General features: G+C 43.0%; 1 protein-coding gene across 1 annotated transcript in view; it reads right to left on the minus strand.

The window, feature by feature from the left end:
- Nucleotides 1–3,450, minus strand: part of LOC147693611 (nicotinamide N-methyltransferase-like) — a 232,741-nt gene extending 229,291 nt beyond the window's left edge. Inside the window, exon 1 of the mRNA XM_086933827.1 lies at nucleotides 3,277–3,450. Within this exon, the coding sequence (XP_086789953.1) occupies nucleotides 3,277–3,424 (148 nt within the window). The 5' untranslated portion in view covers nucleotides 3,425–3,450. The remainder of the gene's footprint in view (nucleotides 1–3,276) is intronic.
- Between the last annotated feature and the right edge of the window lie 20,463 nt (nucleotides 3,451–23,913).

Below are 23,913 nucleotides of genomic sequence, written 5' to 3' on the forward strand. Positions count from 1 at the left end.
GCTTTTGGAACCATAGTTCTAAGGAGGATTACAGCTGGAAAAGTGGAATAGTCTTGTTATTGTAGATGCATTATTAGGATTTATGACAATGATGTGGCCAACAAAGGGTGATGTCTTTATGGGGTTTTTCCTATTCTGGTGAGCCTGATACATGTACTAGTTCTTCTAATGGAAATGTTCTCAATTTCAGCATATTTTTCTTTGAATAAGTAGAGCAAGTATAGGTCACATGATCGCTTAAAAAATTATATTGAGTGCAGTGCGCAGTGTTCCGTATTTGCAGTGACATAATGAGCATTTTTTATACAGTCAATATGATTTTCCCCTCTGTTCAAGGATGATTCTTTATACAGTACATCATTTATAGTGTATAAGTATAAAAGCTAAGAACAGTCAAAAAAGGAAAATTAATTTCTTATTTTTATTACAACATATTGTCACAGCATTAGAAATTCATGGTAATTTGTTTCAATTTTGAAATTATACATTTTTGAAATTAAATATAATTTTATAAATTGTTATACTAATTCATATCTGTTTACTTTTCTATTTATACAGATAAATGGCACCATTCATTCGAGTAATGTGGTTTACTAATTAGTTCTATCAGTGTTTCAGCATAAGATTAAGTTCCCAGAGTTTTCCAGATTACACTTATTCATACAACACTAACACATACCCACTCACACATACAGTCACTCATATACCCCAGCACTCACTTATACTTCATTTCACATACACTCACTTACACAGTCGGATACCCACTTATACTCCCATACAGCTACTCTCACACACACCCACACACATACAAACACTCATACACTGCTATAGACACTCCCACACTAATATAACAACTTACACACCCAGTGACACACTGATCCACACACTAACTCATCCAGCAACACACTGATATAGCCACTCACATACCCATCAACACACCAATACAGCAACTCGCACACCCAGCGACACACCAGTACAGCCACTCACACATCCTCACACACACAATACAGATTTTGTACTGGTTCAGAGGACCTGCCTTGGCAATTTGTTCTGGACTATTGCTAATAGAGCAATACCAAGACTAATTTGCATAGGGCTGGATTTAGCATTGAGGGTAAAAGAACAATGTGTTGGAACACTACCCCAAGTGTTTGCTAGTGGATAGACAAACCACATGCATTGATGCCATCAACTCTTTTCTGTCTATTGTAACGCCCTAAGTTGGCATGGGTATGTCCAAAAATTGATCTCTTGCTCACTGTGTCACTGCACTCATGCTGTATCTGGGTTGCTTTTCTTCTACTTCAGAAAGGACTTAGCTTGGCTGTTCCGACTGGACTGTTCCTATTAGACAAGGGAAAACACTTAGACTGATTTGTTGATAGACAAATCAGAAGTTGCATGGCAGGCAGAAGAAGAATAGGTTAGAATGCTACGCAGTGGTTAGAAAAATTGTAAGCATTCCTCAAATATGTGTCTACTATGTTTTGAAGAGTTAAAATACTCCTATGGCACCTGAAACTTTTTGGCAGGGCACTGTTCCTTGTTCAGTACCAGCAGGCTCTATGCATGCCGGATTCTGCAGAACTTTGCACACCACAGTGGTTTCAGAGCAAACAAAAACAAAGAAACAATTATCCCCATTTCCAGGGAAGGTTTCTATGGTGTAAGGTCATTATTATTATTCATGTTTTTCTGTCCCCTCCAACAGGTGTTGACTGACGGAGAGAGGCAGAAAAAAATGCCTCACAGAGTTTACTGTAACTTGGGGGCAGCTGTGTAAGATGCTCCATTTGACAGTCTTCTGCTTTTTGGGTCCGTTCAAGATAGCTTTCTGTTCATGTAAGCTGGTGTTCCTTCCAACCCTAAGAAGGGTGTCCAGGCTTTCAGTTTGGTGGATACAATGTTCCACATGTTAGGTATATAAAATTCTAGTAATAATATATTTCTTTATATTTATATTGAAAGAAAATCCCACCTGGAGTAAATGATATATATTTTTCTTATGTATTAATAAATATTAAAAGAGATGTAAATAAATAATTAAAAGTAATTTAAATTATATTCTAAACAAAAAGTAAGTTTACGTTAATTTTCAAATGATAAAATGTTACTAAAACGTAAACTAATATAAAATGATGTTTTATTTTTGGATAATTTTAATAGAAAGGATTTAAAATACTAAATATTAATATTGTTGACTATTTTAAATAATTTTGTTTACTATAGTGCATTATTTTAAGACACTACCATCATTACTAATGCTTTTTTGTGGCAGTAGTAACTTTAAACGCAGAAATGTGGCTTTTGTGAACAGGCTCACTGTAGTAAATTTACTCAAATGTGTGAGAGTAAATTTATTAGTAGTAAATCTATATGTGAAGATTTACCTTTGTTAATAGGCCCACACTATGCCAATTTAGCACACAATTTAAATCACCACAGTAGAAATTCAACTGTCAGCTACAGAAATGTGGTGGGAAGATTTTATTTTAATGCAGTCCTCAAACATGCACTATTTATGCTGAGGGTAGGCAAAATAAACCATGTGGGGCTAAGTGTTATGTCAGATGTGCAATTGGTTTACTTTATGTAATCTACAGTAGAGTATCTGTATCTGTGCTTCTGCACTCAGGAATGAAATATAAAAGACTAATTACAAAGAACAAGGGAAATATTTTGTTAATTTCCAATGCAATCTGCAGGATTTCAATGTCACTAGTATTTAATGGAACTTGTCCTTCAAATCAATTGATCCCATCTCTGTCTCTAGTGCATACTAGCCAGTGAGTTGCAGAAGCCATCTCCTATGTTGCATTCTCATTTTCTTATCTCAACATGTCTATCATTTGGTGCCAATTCAGAGAAAATATTGTAATTTTTTTCCACTTATCTTGCCAATCTATACACAATCAACGGCAGGTTTTAGAACGGTTGTAAATTATTACATAGTATATCATGCACTTTTCATCAACGATGCGCTTTTGCCGAAGAAACAAGAATCAAAATGAGCTCATTCTGTCAATTTTCCCTTGCTGCTCCCGATTCTACTAACAACGTGCATTTGTATTCAACACATCGATCCTACCTGTATTGAATTAACCAGATTTGATAAAACAAATCACTAACTGAAAGCAAAACAGCTCTCACCAAATATTTTCAGAGTTCAGTATATTTGCACAATAGTAACGATTCTCCACACTTTCAACAAGGATAACAGAATTTATAGAAAACACAACATGAATGCACACATACATGAATATAAACATTACATACCTGACATAAAGATTTTGTTGAAAGTAGGTAGCATGCGTGTAATTGCATCATCAATGAAGGCAGATTCCTTTACTTTATATGTTTCAACCGCCAAGGTAGCATCTAAGTATTGATCATGGATCTTTTTCAGCTCAGACATTGATGCCATTTTCAATGATGCTAAACTGTAATCGCTGTTTCTCCTCTCTGTGTGTGCAGCTATTCTTATACTAAATAATTTACATTTTAAATTATTGACATACAAAAGCCAATTTGATTTGCATTTGTTTCAAACCTCATTCCATTTAAATTCTATTCTCTTTTGATGTCAGCTGAGTGAAGAGCTTAAACATTTTTCATCCTGTTTGCAAGATGTCATCTTGTCAAATATGCCCCCAACTGGTTGAGACAAACAGAACATTTTTTCCATCACTTAATTGAAAGAGGTACAACAGTACTAGTGCTGCTACACTGAATAGGATTTTTGTAAAAGTCCTTCAAAAACATTCATTGGCTTGGTTAAAGATTGGGGCAGCCTCCCCAGGGCAAATGCTTGGAGTTTCTATTTGGGGGAGCCCGCCTCGTAGGATCACTAAGAGGATTATCCAATCACAGATGACTATTGCAGGTCGGCAAAGAAGCAAGAAGGGAGATTGGTATCCCTTTTTGACGATTCAGAATAAAGTTGCTTTATTCTGATTTGTACCTGTGTGGTGGAATAGCTAAATAAGGGGCATTGAACACTGTTCATTTTTGAAAGACCTAATATAACACTGGACTTCAGTGCATTTGGACTGTGACCGTACCACATTTCAGCCTCATTGATTCCATTATTTGCTTTCTATGTGCTATTGTGGTAGAAGCTCGGACATGCCCACTGAGGTTCTTAAATTTTTGTGTTTCTATGGCCTCGCTTTACAATGGTCACCTGTGAACAAGGCCCCAAGCCGAAATACGACAGGGCAAGCTGCTGCACACTTTGATATTCATTACTTAAGTGCTTACTTTTTCATGGAATATTGGTGTGCGGTGTATTTGTCATATATTTATGTATATATATATATATATATATATATATATATATATATATATATATATATATATATATATATATATATATATATATATATATATATATATATATATATATATATATATATATATATATATATATATATGCAGGCAAAGCACGAAGACTGAAATCTGGAGCCCCAGACCCAGAAAACGACACGAGTCCCAAAATCAAGGCAAGTTCTTTTTATTTTCTTAAGGCAGAGGCAGCATACGAGACTGACGCGTTTCGGGCAGTTGCCCTGTATATATATATATTCAAGGAAATGCAAATCCAAAAAAAAGATCCACAGGAGCCCACTCGGGCAGTTCAGCATGTTTATTTTTGGTATCGCAGAATAGGATATATCCAAAATTCCTACCATCGCACTTGGGGGCATATTTGCAACTAAAGAGCTGATAAAAGTGAGGCATTCCTGTGGAGATAGGGACTTGTAAATATGCCCCTTGAAACTCCGACATGCATGCAAGGGCTGGAGAAATAGATCCATTTAATGGGGCCCTTCATGAGGCAGCAACACAGAGAGATTCATTTTGGCTGAAAAACTGCCTTTTTCAATCTGTGAAACACCATTTTGGTTGCCTCTTTATACTCTATGTAACATAGATACAGAGAATATAATATAACATGCACGTAGGCAGTAGTAATATATACTCACACAATCATAGGCATAAAAGTTATACATAAATTCAGCAGTGTAAAAGAAATCAAGAATCCAGGACTAATAAAAAAAAAGAAAATTAAGAAACGTATGCACATTCACATCTGTAGTATCATTCAAATTTACAAAAGCTTATGGTTACACATTGTTTTCTGTTAAGACCGTAATGTTTTGGTTTTCAGTGCCCAAATAAAATGCTGGAGATGACCTGCCAGGTAAATTTAGAGGCATATTTACAAGCCCCTGTTGCCACAGGTACTTCACTTTTATAGACATTTCTGTGGCTCTAGGGGCTTCATCTTATTTACAAGGTGGTATTAAGCCACCTAACCTGGCTTAATGCTGCCTTGTAAATAAGGCACCCTATCACGCTATACTTAGCGTGAAAAGGATCGGCAATGGGTGTTGTAGTAGACGTTCTGCCGTAACACCCATTGATTTTGATGCTGCGCCATATTTACAAGAGTGGCGTAAATATGGGGCAGTGCTAAAATTAAGACTTGGTAAAACCTGGTTTTAACATGGTGAAAAAAGGAGAAATGCTTTATTTCTCCTAGTTTTTACTGTTTCTGTGTGTGCTGCATTTTGCAGCAATATGATATTCCATGTATGGTTGTTTATGTGCAGGGAGGTATCCCTCCCTGCACTTAAACAATCATGTTAAAAAATATGGGGTGCAACTTCTATTTGAACTGCACAAAGCAGCACACAAAGAAGTTACAAATGCCCATTTATTTTTGTTTATGTGCAGGAAGGGGCACCTCCCAAAAGATACAAAATATCCATACACTCACTGGTCACTACATGTAATTCAATGTTTCTCTCAGCACTTGTGCAAGTTACCAATATATCAGGAGTGTTGTTCTAATCTTGCTCTGAACACAAGCAGCACATTACAGTCACAATTTCTTCCGTCAAACGAGTAATTTAAAGTTCACCCAATCTATCTATAGTCTCCTACGCTTATGCTGCACACTTGGTTATATACCTCTCCCATGGGAAGAGGATATTGAATCATCAACTAACTCCCTGCCTGGAAAAAGTGTCTAAATGAGTGTAAACATTTTTCCTTAAATTGAATGCAGAGAAATTAGAGATAATGTTTCCTGTGAATAGACTGATACCCCTACCCGCGATTGATGGGCCAGAATATTTGGGGAATCCTCCTACCCCTTCCTCCTCCATAACAAGTCTCAGAATGTGTTTGAATGACTCTCTCACCATGGATAAACAGGTAAAAAAGCTACCCAAATCTTAGAGTGTATTGAGAATAACTGTAGTCCAATTCTTGGTTTTGTCTCAGTTAGACTACGGTAATTCACTTTATATAGGTTCCCCAAAATATGCTATAAAGAGGTTATATGTTGGGCAAAATGCTGCAGCAAGGACATTACTTAAGATCCCCAAATGTTTCTCTGTTATAGAGGTCATGGTCTCATTACGTTGGCTTCCTAATAAAGAGAGGATACATTTCAAAATGCTGTTTTTGGCCCATAGCCTGATCAACCTCAAAGGTCCTCCCATGATCAGGAATCTTCTGACTCCATACCGGCCCTCTCGGACTTTAAGGTCCGCCATAAGACAGTTTGTGAAAGTCCCCACAATTCTCAAATCAAGGTGGGGTGGAAGGTTGTTCTCATACCAAATTCCTAAAATTATGTAATCCACTACCAATAGAGTTTAAGGTGCCAAGACAATGAGATTAATTCAGAAAAATGCTCAAGGCTTGGCTCTTCTGTCAGTTATGTCTACCTGCAGCCTTCTCCCCCTGGTGTTCTGCCTATGTCTCTCAAGCACTGGGAATCTCTAGGGTAGCCATGAACTTTATAAATCTGTAAAATACATATATAACTACATATATACATATATATATATATATATATATTCACTGAAAAAACCATGGGTTATAAACCATATACAGTTAGGATTTAGCATTTACAAAACCTTATTTTACTCACACAAAACCATTGAAACTTCATATATAGTTAGTTGCACTAACTATATATCGCGCACCCGCAATCCACTGCTGATCATGTCACATATTACATCATTCATGACATGATCAGTGACATCACTGATGACATCACTGATGACATCTCAAATGACATCACTGATGACATCTTTGATGACAACATCCAGTGACTGTATGTTTCTGAAAAGTCAAAATATGTCTTACATATTGAAGAATGAGTGGATGTATAAGTGTCTGGATGAAGGATTTAGTAGGTGCATGACTGACTGTATGAGTGAGTGATTAAATGTGTCTCACTGAGTGCATGGGTTAGTGACTAAACTGTCTTAATTTGTGCATCATTATGTCTGTTGTTCTGTAAACTGCTGCATGTGTTGATCAGTAGCTTTATGATTAAGTATATGGGTTATTGATTGGTTGCCCAAGTATTTTTATGGGAGACTGAGTGTGTGTGTGGGTGGCTGGGACGTGTATGACTCTGTGCATAGATGTGTGAGCAGTTGATTCACTAGATGTATGGGTTCAAAAGTGCATGTGGAAACAGCTGTAAGGGCGGTTGACTGTGTGCATGAGTGTATTGGTGAGTGAATGGATATCTCAGTGCTACATGTCAAAGTAAGTACATATGTAAAACACAGTACATGTGAGAGTTGACATATATAAATAACTGTGCATAAGAGCCAGTGAATTTGTGAGTGGCTGTATGGATCATTGTGAACTTGTATCAGGGATTGTATAAGAGAGTAAATATGTGTTAGTATATGTTTGAATAAGTAAGGTGTGTATAACTGTATAGTTGAGGAAATGGACGTGTGATTGATTCTTTGCATGACTGACTAGGTGTGTGAGTAACTCCATGAATGAGTGACAGTCTGTGAGTGTCTATTTACTCTGAGTGTATCTAAGATTATATTAGAGTCTGAAGAGGTTCACCGTATTATCACATGAATGATGTCATCAGTGATGTGATCAGTAATGTCAAATGAGATGTCATCAGTGATGGGATCAGTGATGTCATTTGAGATGTCATCAGTGATGTCATCAGTGATGTCATCAGTGATGTCACTGATCATGTCATGAATGATGTAATATGTGACATGATCAGCAGTGGATTGCGGGTGTGCGATATATAGTTAGTGCAACTAACTATATATGAAATTTCAATGGTTTTGTGTGAGTAAAATAAGGTTTTGTAAATGCTAATTCCTAACTATATATGGTCTATAACCCATAGTTTTTTCAGTGAATTTTCAAGGCTTTGTAAATGCTAATTCCTAACTATATATGGTCTATAACCTATGGTTTTTTCAGTGAATTTCAATGGTTTCTTAATAGCAAATATCAAAAGCTTTAAAATGTCAAGTACGTGGTAGGTAAAAACATTTTCGTGTTTATGCACGCTGATGTGCTTTGAACGCTGCCCCCCCTCCTCTTTTCTTTTAGGAGTATTCTCTCTTTGCAGATAGTGAAGGGTAGGTAACGCAGGCCTTTGCCCCCGTTGTAATCCGTCGTGCCTGCTTCCCTCTCCATTTGATTGATTGTTATCCTAGCATTTATTGTTTTGGAATTGGTTCTCTTTGGTTCATTCTCTATTTACAAACAAGCACAGAGTCGCAATACTCTGTTTAGTCTTTGCAGATAGTGAAAAATCGTTAAAAAAACAAAAGGAATCAAGCAAAATCAGTAAGCCACTAATGGGATCTCTTTTTGACCTCGCTAAGTTAGAAACATTATGAACAAACCCTCATGAGAAATACGAAACTAGTGAGAGGAACTGAGCTCGACACCATGATGGCTGCAAGACAGCTCGTCTCCGCCGCCCACCCCACCCAAAATAACGACAAACCCTATGCAAATATTATAAATATATACAACACACCAGCAAAGTAACAGGGTAAAACGTTTTATTAAATAACTATTTACATGGCAGCCTGCTGCAACATCGATCCAAACAAGCCTTTGTATTTGGGGTTCAAAATCAACAAGTAACAGGGTAAAACGTTTTATTAAATATCTATTTACATGGCAGCCTGCTGCAACATCGATCCAAACAAGCCTTTGTGTTTGGGGCTCAAAATCAACCATCAATAGCAAGATTTTCATAGGTGAGTGTAGGTTCATGGTTTTCCATCCACAGACTAAAAGCCTGCAGTGGGAGTGAAAGAACAATAACTAGGTAAGAAGGAAGGCAGAGGTTGTGGTAAGGACTCTGGATATGGTATGTTGCTTGGTCCCTGAGATGCTTCGATGTCACTGCCTTGCACAAATGGCATAAGTCCTGGATGTTGGGTGCCATAGTTGAGGGTTCCGAGCAGCGCTTGTAACACTGTCTGAAGCTTATTTGCACCTGCTGCAGCTTCACTATTCTCAAAGTAAGTGGAGGCTGTTTGTGGACCTGACTGCATTGGAAAACAATGTGATGCGGTGCCTCCCTGAACCGCTTGACGGAGGCCCCCGAGATAATTGCGCCTGCTCCACACCTTGTCCCACAATCCGTTTGACCTGAAGACACGTCCTGCGGTGCCCTGGTCCGACCATCACATATACCTGAGCCAGGAGACGGCGTGGGTGCACTAGAAGGGAGAGTCGGCGCGAACAAGCCTCCCCCACCTCCCCAGGTGGAGGTTTCTCAGCTACACCCCAGCGCTTCACTCGGCCACCTGAGTTGCGCCTGCTCTTGCTATTACAACGTCTCACCCGCCATCCAACGGAATTGCACTCAATCTTGCGGTACAGCGACAGGCGGCTGCTACGGAGCTCATGAAATGGCGGTCCGCTCCACAGACTTGGGCCTGGCCTGCAAAGATGGCTCTGGGCAACCGTGGAACTCGGACGCTTGACTGCTAGGGCATGGGCCCCATTCCCAAAAGAGTCCCCTCAGCCTTGAAGATTCTACAACAGTCACCGGGACCCCTGACTCCCGTAGACTTCCGGTGGGGAGCGTCTGCCATGATTGCTCGCGGAATGGCCACGACGTAGCCACGAGATGGTGGTGCTCTCATGCTGATGGCAGCTTCAGTCTGAAACATCCAGAAACACTGTAGACTACCAATTCGATCAGTTCCGGTGGAGCCCCAACGTGACCCGGTAGAGAAGAACTTGCCCTCCCCTCTTTTGACTGATGGTTCTTGTTGCCTGTCCCTTCTGTTGTCATTTAACAGAACTTTTTGGACTGCTAAAAGGGGTTGTGTTCCGACCGCTGGTTGGTAGAGACATTTTGACTATATTCTGGACCTGCGTTGTTGCGTAATGCGTCATATGACGCGCCGCGTTAGCGCACCCGGAAGTGCTCCGGTGCGTGAGGTGCAGCTTCCCGGAAGCGATCAAGGGCGCGGCGCGCAGCGCGTAACGTAAGCAGAACAGGTCATGTGACTTGTTAATAAAACTTTTCATTGGTTCATTTTACTTTTGTTTTTCTAATGATGGAAGGCTTGGTCATATGACCTAAAAATAACACTTTTCATTGCTTTCGAACATTTTTTTTCCCCAAATGATGAAAGCCCCACCTTTTTTTTTCTCACTCTGACTTGTAAAGCAAAGGACCCAGATGCATTTACAGTTTATCACTAACAATGTTCCAGGCTAATGTATTTTCCCGGGAAATGTACAACTGTCCTGCAAGTAAAATATTCCTATTTCGAGAAAAAGGGCGTTTCTTCGTCCAATGAGGGAGCCGTTGAACAAAAGAGGCTCGGCCTGCTGTCTTAGTCGCTGATAGGCATGAATATTGGATTCTTATCGATCACTTTATGTTGCAGGAGTGGAAAACACAACAGCCCTTGACCATTTATCTTTACTGCGTTCCTGCGTATTATACCTTTCATGTAATCGGTCTGCTTTATTTCACTTGCCTTTTACTGATTCGAAAACAGTGGCTATTATTCAAAACTTTACCAATCTAGGTACTACTACCATGTTTTGTTTTAAAAACCTTTATTGTGAAAATGTCAGTATACAAATACAGGCCTATAACCATGTGGGCCGGCCACCGAGCAAACTGGAATCTTATATGATGAGGAGACATTTACACTGTAGAAGAACGTAACGGGCGACCCATTAGGTTGCAAGAACTAAGGTGTCTAACAGTTGCGGAATCGGTGGACGTACATTTTATAATTAAAGTACGACAGGCCAGTTACAATAAAAGTATCTAGATATACATTTGCGGGCAAGTACCATGGGTGACGTTAATTCGAACTTTCAATAGTACAGTAATCAATAACACATCAGAACTTAATATCAATAGGGATGTCCAAATGTTCAATCAGTACTCATCCCCGCCCGCCATGTGCTTCAAAACTGCATACGTATCTCGTGATATCAAGGTTGGGCAACCAGTACACAACAAGGAGTTCCGAGTCCCATTTATACCGGCGCCATTTTGGGCGAGGCCGGGCAGGTCCAGGATATAGTCAAAATGTCTCCACCAACCAGCGGTCTTTCGGCAGTCCAAAAAGTTTCCGTTAAATGACAACAGAAGAGATAGGCAACAAGAACAATCAGTCAAAAGAGGGGACGCTTTCGGTAATGGGGCCCATGCCCTAGCAGGCAAGCGTCCGAGTTCCAAGGTGTCCCAGGGCCATTTTAGTGGACCAGGCCCAAATCCAAAGAGCCGGCCGCCATTTTGAGAGTCCTGTTGCAGCCGCCTATCGCTGCACCGCAAGAGTGGGCGCAATTCAGCTGGAGGGTGGGCAAGACGCTGTAGCCGCAAGAGCGGGCGCAACTCAGCAAGATGGCGGGTGACGCACTGTGCCGGCAGAGCGGGCAGAACTCAGCTGGATGGCGGGTGAGGCACTGTGCCGCAAGAGAGGGCGAAACCCAGCTGGAAGGCGAGTGAAACGCTAAGAGGCGCCCCACTGCAGATGAGGTGCCTCCACCTGGGGAGGCGGGAGATGCCGTTTGCGTCGCCCCCCCCCCCCCCCCGGGCACCCCACGCCGTCTTTCGGCGCAGCATTGTAGGATGGCCACACCAGTGCGGCAACTTGCTGGACACCACCTCGGTGCCATCTGGATCTCGACAGGTTGTGCTGCATTCGGCCTACTGTAGCAGCAAGTGCGGGCGCAACTCTGCGGGACGGCGAGGGAAACGCTCAGGCGCGCCCCACTGCAGATGAGGTGCTTCCACCTGGGGAGGCGGGAGAGGCCCATTCGCGCCGCCTCCCCCCCACCCCCCGGGCACCCCACGCCGTCTTTCGGCGCAGCATTGTAGGATGGCCACACCAGTGCGGCAACTTGCTGGACACCACCTCGGTGCCATCCGGATCTCGGCGCCTTGTGCTGCCTTCGGCCTACTGTAGCAGCAAGTGAGCGCGCAACTCTGCTGGACGGGGAGTGAAACGGTAAGGGGTGCCGCACTGCAGATGAGGTGCCTCCACCTGGGGAGGCGGGAGAGGCCAGTTCGCGCCGCCTCCCCCCCCCCCCCCGGGCACCCCACGCTGTCTTTCGGCGCAGCAATGTAGGATGGCCACACCAGTGAAACTTGCTGGACACCACCTCGGTGCCATCCGGATCTCGACGCGTTGTGGTGCCTTCGGCCTATTCGCACATCGGTCCGCTACTGACGCCGCCTCACAGGCCAACGGATTTTGTAGGCTTTTTATAGCCCAAAGCCGCATAACAGGTCATGTGACTTGTTTATAAAACTTTTCCTTGGTTCATTTTACTTTTGGTTTCCTAATGATGGGCGCAACTCAGCTGAATGGCGAATGAGGCACAGTGCTGCAAAAGCGGGCGGTAAACAGCTGAATGGCGACTGAAACGCTAAAGGGGCGCCCCACTGCAGCAGAGGAGATTCCACCTGGGGAGGCGGGGGAGGCCCGTTCGCGCCGGCTCCCCCCCCCCCCCCCCCAGGGCGCCCCACGCCGTTTTTCGGCGCAGCATTGTAGGATGCCAAGACCAGTGCGGCAACTTACTGGACACCACCTGGGTGCCGTCCGGATCTCGGCTCGTTGTGCTGCCTTCGGCCTATTCGCACAACGGACCGCTACTGACGCCACCTCACAGGCAGACGGATTTTGCCGAATAAAAGACAGACCATTGTTGCTTTGTTTAAAAAAATTTTTTTTAACGTGTTTACTTTGTTGGAGCGTTGTATATATTTATAAGTTATTAAAGTGTTATAATCCTACTACTTTGTTGGAGTGCTATATATTTTTAATGTGACACATAATTGTGAAGACTTTGATGTACAAAAAGGCATCCCTGGAATCTTCCGCTTCAGGCTCGGTCCCACACACCCTTACAGTGAGAATCCCCTCCCCAATCACAATACAGGATCGTTATCAGATAGTAGGAACACGTGTGGTGTGACGGATCTCATGGGGTGGGGGCCTTGATCTACTGTAACTCCTTTGAAGAGGGGTGATTCTTTACAGTTGGGGCCATAAACTACATCCGCAGGGCTAGGTGATAGCTTGGGACGGCCTGGACAATCAGACACAGAGGAAGAGGAGTGTCAGAGGGTGCGGTAGTGAATAGGGTGAAAGGGAGGTGTCGGGCAGGCACAGGGTGTGATTCTCAGGGAAGAGCAGCGCAGATGGGGGGAGGTTTATGGCCCATGCATGAGAGAGAGAGCGGGGTGACCAGTGCGTGGGGGAGATGCTTGCGAGGGTGGGGAGCCATGCTGAGGATCGGCGGCGTGCAGAGAGTGGGTCTGGTCAAGGCATCTAAAATGGCTGCCGTGCATGACAAAAGTGTGGCATTGGAAAAAAGGCAAGATGGCGCAGACAATGTTTATCAATACGGATTAATTTATAACAATTATTTTTAACAATATATTTACTCGCAGTGACAAAATGGCGGTCAACACTTCCTGATCTCCTTCAAATCGAACGTTAACAGACGTCACGCAGCAAAAAAAAAACAAAAAAACGCTCACGCGCAGCCGCTGGAAGACATGTATCTACATATATGAGCATCCTCAGCCACCCTCAGAAAACATAGGGGGTCAGGATACGTCTCCCGTACCCCCTTATACCCATTTCTCACATTGTTTTTCCTCCATCTTGTAAGTTAATTAAAACGAAACACAAAATGGCGAATTCCCGTTTCGCGACCCGGTTCGCGACCCGGTTCGCGAACCGGAAAGCGCTTCTACCGCGAAAAATCCAATTTTTTTTATTTGCCCCACGGGACCCTTTAATAACCCCAACATCATTCCTAGGGGGTCAAGAGGGGTCTACCTTGCCCACTTTCATTAAATTCCCCCTTCGTTTTTCTCCTCCTCTTGTCTCTCGATCCTACCGAGAGACAAGATGGCGGCCGTTCCGGACTGTTTAGAATGTTGACAGACACCGGAGAGCCAATCAGCTTCACTTCAAAAAGTTCCGTTACGCGAAAAGTTCGCGAACCGGAGCGCTACCCAGGACGCTGTCACAGATATATCTGTTTTTTAAAACGTTAATTTCTCAAAATCCACTGGAGCACATATATTGAGACCCAGCAAAGGCACATCGGGCTAAAAGTCCCTACAATTTTGCCAAGTTTCGTGCAAATCCATTCAGCCGTTCGAGCTAAAAGTGAGGCCAAACGCCCTATGGAAAAATGAATGGGAAAAATGTGTTTTGGGACCCCCATTTTTTCTCGGCCCCCCCTTGACGAAACCCCTCCATTTTCAGGGGCTGCTCAGAAACAAAATGTGCCATTTTCCTGAAACTTTCAGCCGATTCCGTCCACAAACGCCAAAGTTATTAGACATAGAATTTTCAAAAGTCCCATAGAGAAAAAATCCTAACTATATATACCTACTGGCGACCGCCAGTAGGTAATATATGTATATATATATATATATATATATATATATTCACTGAAAAAACCATAGGTTTCAGGGGCGTTATAGTTAGATGGACGTTTAACTCGTACACAACCATAGAAATTCCCCCCTTATAGTTGGTTATGCTAGCTATAACTCCCGCGCCCACAATGCACTGCTGATGACGTCACATATTACATCACTCATGACATGGTCAGTGACATCACTCATGACATCACTGATGACATCTCAAATGACATCACTGATGACATCACTGATGACATCATCCTTGTGAATGAATGAATGAATACTTTCTTTTATAGCGCATGGCTACTCTTGAGCATCCCAGCGCTGTAAGACAAAGGAAAGTAAAGACACTATTGGAAAAGGTGCGTCTTTAAGCGCTTCCTGAAAGCAAGGTGGTTTGACTCATGCCTAATGGCATCTGGGAGTGCATTCCATTCTTTAGCTGCATGCACCGAGAGTCGACGGCCACCCATCCGGGCCAGCTTCATCCTGGGAACTACCAGCAAATTCCGCTGGTTGGATCTCAGAGATCTCACTGATTGGTGGCGACGAAAAAGGGGATCCAGGATAGGCGGGCCAGCCCCATGGATGGATTTATGCGCCATGCACATGGTCTTAAAAGTAATCCTTCCCTTGATGGATAGCCAGTGCAGGGATTGAAGTGCGGCTTTTGCTGAACATCTTTTAGGGACTTTCATGAGTAGTCGAGCAGCACAATTCTGTACTGATTGCAGAATTTTTATGGTGCCGACCGGGGCCCCCATGTAGACGGCATTTGCATAATCCAGCCGTGACATAATCAATGACTGGACTAGCAATCTTCTGGCTTCGAAGGGCAGAAGGTCTAGCACTTTTTTTAAGACTCTCAACAGCCCATAGCAGGTTCCGGCTACCTTTTTTGCTTGGTATTGAAATCCTAAAGAGGAGTCTAGCCAGATCCCTAAGCTCTTTATATGAGTCTTGGGTGCTGGGGGAGGTCCTAGGCAATGAGGCCACCAAGGATCAAGATTAATTGGGGCCTTGTAACCTAGGAGCATGATGTCTGTTTTGGCCCCATTTAACTTTAAAAAGGAGGAAGTCATCCATTCCAGAACCTTGGTGAGACATGGGGTCAGATTGTTGATCCCCGGATTTGAAACATCGTTCCTCACCAAGGAAACCACCAGCTGCGTGTCATCGGCGTAGGTAACAAGTTGGATTCCCCAGGGAAGAACCACCTCAGCCAAAGGTCTCATATAGATATTAAACAGAGTTGGGCTGAGGGAGGAACCCTGGGGGACGCCGTGATTCAGTTGCAGCTGGCTGGATGACACCTCTCCCTCAAAGACAGAGAAGCTTCTGTCGGATAAGAAAGAATGGAGCCATTTAATGGCCAATCCAGAGACTCCTGTAAGATGCAGCCGATGCAGCAGAAGAGAGTGGTTTACTGTATCGAAGGCTGCGCTGAGGTCCAACAGGACCACCGCAGCACAGCCTCCTGCATCCACTATACCTCTAACTGCCTCCACTACTGCCACCAGGGCTGTCTCCGTTCCCTGTTTTGCTCTAAACCCGGTCTGGGTAGGGTGCAATCCTTCCGTGGATTCAATGAAGGAAGAAAGGACCCGATTCACATATTTTTCAGCTATTTTGCTGATAGTTGGTAATAGTGAAATAGGCCTATAGTTGGCCAGGTCTTCAGGGTCTAAGCTAGGTTTCTTAAGCAAAGCACTGACCTTGGCCTTCTTCCATTTGGGGGGCACTACACCGGAGGCCAGTGACGCATTAATGACCTGCGTTATCACAGGGCATACTGTCCCTGATACCTGTTTAAGAACTGCCGGGGGAGCAGCGTCTAACGGGGAGCCAGATTTAAGCTTACTAAGGAGACTATCCACTTCAGCCAAGTCCAATGAAGGAAAGGCTTTGAGATCTACTGATGGGTTGGAGTCCATATCCAGGTCCTCCTTTTTTTCTCTCTTCCAATTATCTGGGATGTCTGTCACTGATGCAAAGCCGGAATAGATGTTAGACACCTTAGATAGCTAACTCATCGCAGTGTTTCTGTGGATTCTGAATAGGACTAATAGTCCTGGGTGTAGTTGCCAGGGATTGAAAGATTTTAAAAATTTCCCTGGGGGCGTTAGCTGCTTCCGTAATTTTGCTCTGATAATATGCGGCTTGTGTGGTTTGTATTAAAGTTTTGTAGGATCTCAAGGTTGACCTATATTCATTTTTCGCAGCAACTGCGTAGTTCTTTCTCCACTTCCTTTCCACACGTTTACACAATTGTTTGTGTTCCTTGAGTTCCCTGGAGTACCATGGTTGTTTATTGGGACCCTCTCTATGCCGTAGCTCTTTTTTGGGAGAATAGGATCTAGTGTGGAGTTGATCCACTGATCAAAAGCTTCATTAGCTGCAACCGGGTCCTCATGGGGTGCGGGCGGACAGCTTTTGAGGGCTGCCTCCCATTTTTCAGTGGGTAATCTAGACCATACTCGACTAACCTTTTTTTGAATGGAGGCCTTGTGGGACTGTGTTACTGGGGACCACAAGAAGGACAGTAGTGCATGGTCTGACCATGGTACAAAAGTGGGCTGAGTGCATGCTATATTTCCAAGATTAGTGAAGATGTGGTCTAATAAGTGTCCACCTGTATGAGTGGGACTGTCCACAATTTGTTCCAGATGCACCACTCTCAGGGTCTCCACCAGGCATTGTGATGGCCTGGCATTGACTTCATCTAGGTGAACATTAAGGTCGCCCAAGATAGTAAAATTGGGGGTACTACTGATAAGGAGAGAGATCTTATCTAAAAGATTGTTACAAAAATCATGGGAGTCTCCTGGGGGTCTATAAACCAGGATCCCAGAAAAGGTGCAGGTAGGAGAGAAGGATATAGAAAAACCAATACTTTCACAGTCCGTGAGTGGACTCTCCGAGGTTCTACATCTGAAGTTGTTTTTATAAATAATCGCCACCCCTCCTCCTCTACCGGGCATACGGTCCTGTCTGGCAATGGAGTACTTCGGTGGTAGCGCTTGCACTAAGTATGGGTCTGAGTCATCAGTCAGCCATGTTTCTGTTAGGAATAGAACATCAAAATCGCGTTCATCCAGGAGCAAGTTTATTTCAGTGGCATGCCTTGGAAGAGAGCGACAATTAATCAGGGCGAGGGAAAAACTATCTGAGTTGCAGCTCCTAGGGTTGGGGGACTTACAGTGGGGACATGGAACCGCTACCTCCTCAAGGAAAATATCCCCAGGGCAACTATCCCTAGCCCTTCCTCTACATGATCTGAGGAAATCTCCACTGTACCTTACGCTGGTACGAAGGATAGGATCCATGGGTATAGGCCCTAGCCCTGTCCTAGCCCGTCCTGGCACGGACGGGCACAGACGGGCTCTCCTTAGGCGCTCCTTTGGCGCGGAATGGCGCGTCCACAAACGCGTACGCTAGCGCGTAGGGTGACTGTATCAATTTATGCGCTTCAGCGCCGCGTGAACTAGCCCTACCTCGCAACCACTAGCGCGGCAAGCTGTTCCTCACCCAAGATGGCCGCTAAGTTGAATCGGCCCCTGTGGGTCCCGTGAATCCAATACCCAACTCGGCTAAGTGGGAGCTGAGGGTCCCTGAGCAAGCGAGGCGCTTGGTGGGTAAATACTAAAGCCTCAGGAATGGGTCTGAGTGTCAGGTGCAAATTAAAATAAAAATGTGCAGATTTTAAAAACACGTCAATACAGTATAATTAAAACAGCTATTAACAAACTAGCTCCCGGCTTCCGCCTCAGGAGCGCTAATATCCTAGGTCTTACCCGGGCGTTCAACTCTGCTCAATTTATGCGCTTCAGCGCCGCGTGAACTAGCCCTACCTCGCAACCACTAGCGCGGCAAGCTGTTCCTCACCCAAGATGGCCGCTAAGTTGAATCGGCTCCTGTGGGTCCCGTGAATCCAATACCCAACTCGGCTAAGTGGGAGCTGAGGGTCCCTGAGCAAGCGAGGCGCAAGGTGGGTAAATACTAAAGCCTCAGGAATGGGTCTGAGTGTCAGGTGCAAATTAAAATAAAAATGTGCAGAGTCCCGGACTTCCTTTCACCTTAATATAACCTTTGATACACACACTCAAAAATACAAACTAACATTTTCAAAACAATGGACATACCAATACCAGTTACATCACACCTATTCAGTAATTCCAAGATCTGCACAAACATCCACTCATTCACCAACAGTCCCTATACAGTCACTCATACATGTACTCACTCATCATATGTACTCATACACCTATACATCCTGTTACACACTGCCACTCATCCATGGAGTTACTCACACACATAGTCACACATGCAAACAAAGTATCAAACATCCATTTACTTGCATATACAGCAGTTATACACACTACCACCCCTACGCTTACTTCTATAGAAACTTACACATACTTACACTCTTAAACAATCACTTATTGAAACACCTACTTATTTGTACAGGAACACTTCCAATCTCTCACCATCACATATACTCACTTATATACACCAATACTCACATATACTAGTTTGAAACATATGTAGTTACTCATAAAGACACTATTGAGACAGTCATTCACTCAGTAACACACCCATGCACACACTCATCCACCTATACAGTCCTGCACACATGCTGTCTTCAACACATACAAACAGTGAGTCACTCATTCATGCATCTATGCACTAAGTAATACTCCCCACCGAACCATACAGATACTCAGACATTCATACTGATACTCAAAAAACAACTAATAACCCATATAGACACTCATGTAGCTACTCACCAACCCATGCAGCCACTTATACACAAAGTGAGAGACTAATGCAGAGATTTACATATTTAAACATTACTCACTAACCCATGTATTCACTAAAATACACTTAATCAGTCAGTTATACAATCAATTTTAGAAACAAAATCATCCATTTAGACACGGATATACCCATCTATTGACCTTGAGATATACATATATAAAACATATTTAATTTTCAGAAAAACACATTTACTGTATGATGCCATCAGTGATGTCTTTTGAGATGTCATCAGTGAAGTCACTGACCATGTCATGAGTGATGTAATATGTGACATCATCAGCAGTGCATTGCGGGCGCACAAGTTATAGATAGGTGAACTAACTATAACTGGGTACTTTCTATGGTTTTGTACGAGTGAAATGTCTAACTAACTATAACGCCCATGAAACCTATGGTATTTTCAGTGAATTTCTAAGGTTTTTTTAATGCTAATTTCTAACTATAACATGCTTGAAACCTATGTTTTTTCAGTGAATATATATATATATTTTTTATACTATGAATACATGTGAAAATGTCTCGGTCTGCCTGTTTGCCTCGGTGGCACAAAAAAATGGGTGGAACTGACGTCAGTAGGCCGACGAGGTCCTCTTATGGCTCCGATGAAATCATACGGTGTAGCGAGTGGAGCCGTGCCATTATGACGTACTTGTCGACGTGGGAGAGCTAGGAAAGAATTTCCGAGGAATGCTGGTGCAGGGGATATTCACCTAAGTTTCAGACTAGTCCTTTGGGAGCAACTGTTTATGTTGCCACTCCAGAAAACGAAACCAGTGATCCGAGGGCAGAGGTCCTGCAGATGGCACACAAGATGGGGTGCCCTGTCGTGTGCACCGGCGGGGCAGCGAAGTGACAAGCACCACAACCCACAAAAAAGGTAACAAGGGCACTGAATAACACAGGATCTTCTCTTTGTATCTGGCAGGAACAAAAAGTTTAAATGCCCTAGTACCAAAATGTAGAATTAGTGCTACAACGGTCTTCAAGAGGACCTGCAATGCCACTTCTGCCTCCCTTAGAGGCGGCACATGGGTCACGCTGTACGGTCATACTGCTGTGGGACGCACACTCGTTGACCCCATGGCCCTGCTCCACACTTCAGGGAGGACGCTTTCCATTAGCAATGTTTTCTGATGATGTGTCGCGCCAGACCCGTCCAACAACAGAACTCCTTTAGATCCAAACCGACTCTTTCACTCTCTACCCGGAAGTGAAACCAGGTGAAGCGGACACTTTCACAATACAACAGCCAGGAATGCACTTTTCGGTTAAAAAAAACACATTCCTTCCTCCTAAATAATCAAATAAACGTCTCACTAAAGAACAGGGGCCAGCTTCTATCAGAAAACAGCCGTTACAACGACTTTTTTACTTTACTATCAGTGGCAATAGCCAGGTACGGCTCGGGTTTGTGGGGCTATGTAAATAGTGAACCAGTTCAAAGGGAAGAAAATAAATTCCTGCGTTCCACCTTAGGGCTTCCCCAATCTACAGCCACGTTCTCAGTTCACCAGGAAGTTGGGCTTGGGTATATATCGGACACCCTTCTTATGGCTCCTATCTTGTTATGGATAAGGCTTTGGACCAATAAAAACTTGGGTCTAAATCATAAAATACTGGTGGACTGTTTAAAACTAGATAATTATAAAAACATTATTTGGCTTTCATATATACAAAAGTGCTCTCTGGACCTGGGTCGTCCTGATATTTTTCAGGCCCCTCAGGATCTTAAGAAATCTGATTTAGATTGGGTAAAGGCCAATTTTATAACAATGAAAAATGTGGAGAGGGAGGAACGCCAACTACTCAAGCCCACGGTCAGAGCCCACTACCTGACCATTACCCGTCTTACCATACAACCGTACCTTACTATCGTCACTATCCCCTTTCATAGGTGGCTTCTGGTTAAACTCCGGTTTAACCAGATTTACACAGTTTTGTGTGATAGTCAAGGTTGGTTTAAGGAGGAGGATGCCCCTGTCTGTAATTGTGATAGTTTTTCTACACAAAATAATATGCACTTTATGTTGTTCTGTAATTTTTTTACTGTGCCCAGACAGAAATACCTGGTACCATTATTGAAGGATAAAGCTTTTTATCAGGCAAAACCTGCTCTCCTGTACCTCCAATTATTGGATTCTGCGTTGGCCATGTTTAGCGTGGCCAATTACCTTGTTGCTGCGGTTAGGATCAGGAGGAAAAGACTTAAAAATGCAAATATTAGTGCTTTGTGAAGAAGATTGAAATGGATGTTGTTTACATTTTAAATGTCTATTTTATCGAGTACTTACTCTTTTTATGATGTATTTTTATAATGTATATTAATTAATTATTACTGACGTTTCCTCACATCATGTATTTTTATTTATATGTAAATACTACTGATTGATGCTTTTTGTATTTGCTTATGAATTTGTATTGCCCTTCTTGTGATGTGATTGTAGAATGCTTTTATGATTTTTAACTAAATCGAATAAAGTGGTTTTGACTTGACTTGACTTGACTACTTTACTAGACTTTGGCTTACAGAACCAAGAAATTCGGTCAATGTCCACGTTCGCAAAATTGTGTCCCAAGCTCCGCTCTGCCCCAAGTGAGTCAATGGACAACATCTGCTGGAAGGAAATAAACCATCTGTAAGTCCAGCCAAACACAACCGAATGGGGAAAATATCTTAGTGCGAGTTTGACCACACTGACTCTGCACGAAGTATGGAAAAAAAAATCGACCACGTACACTTCTGTAAAGTAGTAAATGGACTAGCAAAAAAGGCTTCCTTGCTAAAAGATAAAACAACCTTAACTAAACGACGACATGCTTGGACAGTAGTTAACTCCTATATCAACCAAAAACCGCAAGGATATCTAGCTTTGCACTACAGTCAACATCTAAAAAAGGCTTTTATAGCGTACCGAATGGGCATGCATCTATCAAAAGACTTAATGCCCTCTTGGAAACAACAAACCGAATGTTTCAACTGCAGATTATGGGGATACCAGAAGGAAACATTGACGCACTTGTTATGTACGTGTCCAGCCTTATTGACTCTAAGAAGAGGGCATCTACGGGGAATTTTTATCACACTAAAGATCCGCACTTGCAGACAAGCGGTGATAAGCTGGCTAGGAGGTGCCTCATCCATTCTGTCATGCCGGGGAGTAAAATTTATGACCAAGGTAACAAAACTGCTACAGGAAACTGAACAGACAAAGGCACCTACCACCTAGTGCAAACAGTGGTCAGGGTAAGAAGAACATGGTGGTAGAAACGCCATTCAGCGAAAATCTCGCCCCGGATACACGCACTGTGTTTTAACGAAAGAAACATGTCCAGAGAGGTCCTTTTTGGGTAAGAACATTTTGACTTTTTATCGTTAAGAATACATGTCATTTTATTTTCATCTTAATCTCTCTCTTCTTCTTTTTAGTTTTTATCCATTCGAATATTGTAAAGATTTTTACTAATCAAACAATAAAATTTTGATGATGATGACTTTTTTACTTCACGATACCATTACAACGCATGCATTACCACGCATGCGTTGTACATCGCAAAGTCATTACTACACATTTTTTTAGAACGCATGGTCATTTATCACGCATGACTTTACAACTAATTTTGTTGTGAAGGTATGTATGGTAAATGACCATGCGTTCTAAAAATCATGTAGACGATGCACGTCGTTGTAAGAAAACAGAGGCTGTTCCGTTTCCTTACAACGACGTGCAACGCCCCTCAGAGACGACGTGAAGCAGGAACCACAAGGAGAGAGGAACCACAAGGAGTGAGAGGTAAGGGGGATTGGGCATGGGGTGGGGCTTTCTTTTGTAGGGTTTAGGGTAGTGCAGTGGTGTTTGGGTAGTGTTGGAGGTTGTGCTGGGGGAAGTGTTTTAGGGTTTAGGGTAGTGCAGTGGTGTATGGGTAGTGTAGGGGATCATGCTTGGGTAGTGTTTTAGGGTTTAGGGTAGTGCAGTGGTGTTTGGTAGTATAGGGGGTCATGCTGGTGGTAGTGTTTTAGGGTTGAGGGTAGTGCAGGGGTTTTTGTGTAGTGTAGGGAGTCATGCTGGGGGTAGTGTTTTATGGTTTTGGGTAGTGCAGTGGTGTTTGGGTAGTGTAGGGGGTCATGCTGGGGATAGATTTAGGCTTTAGGGTAGTGCAGTGGTGTTTTTTGATAGTGTAGGGAGTCGTGCTGGGGTAGTGTTTTAGGGTTTAGGGTAGTGCAGTGGTGTTTGTGTAGTTAAGGGGTTGTGCTGGGGGTAGTGTTTTAGGGTTTATGGTAGTGCAGTGGTGTTTGGGTAGTGTAGGGAGTAATGCTGGGGTAGTATTTTAGGGTTTAGGGTAGTGCAGTCATGTTTGTA

This window comes from Lissotriton vulgaris, chromosome 8 (genome assembly GCF_964263255.1).
Source record: "Lissotriton vulgaris chromosome 8, aLisVul1.2, whole genome shotgun sequence".
NCBI classification, from domain to species: domain Eukaryota; kingdom Metazoa; phylum Chordata; class Amphibia; order Caudata; family Salamandridae; genus Lissotriton; species Lissotriton vulgaris.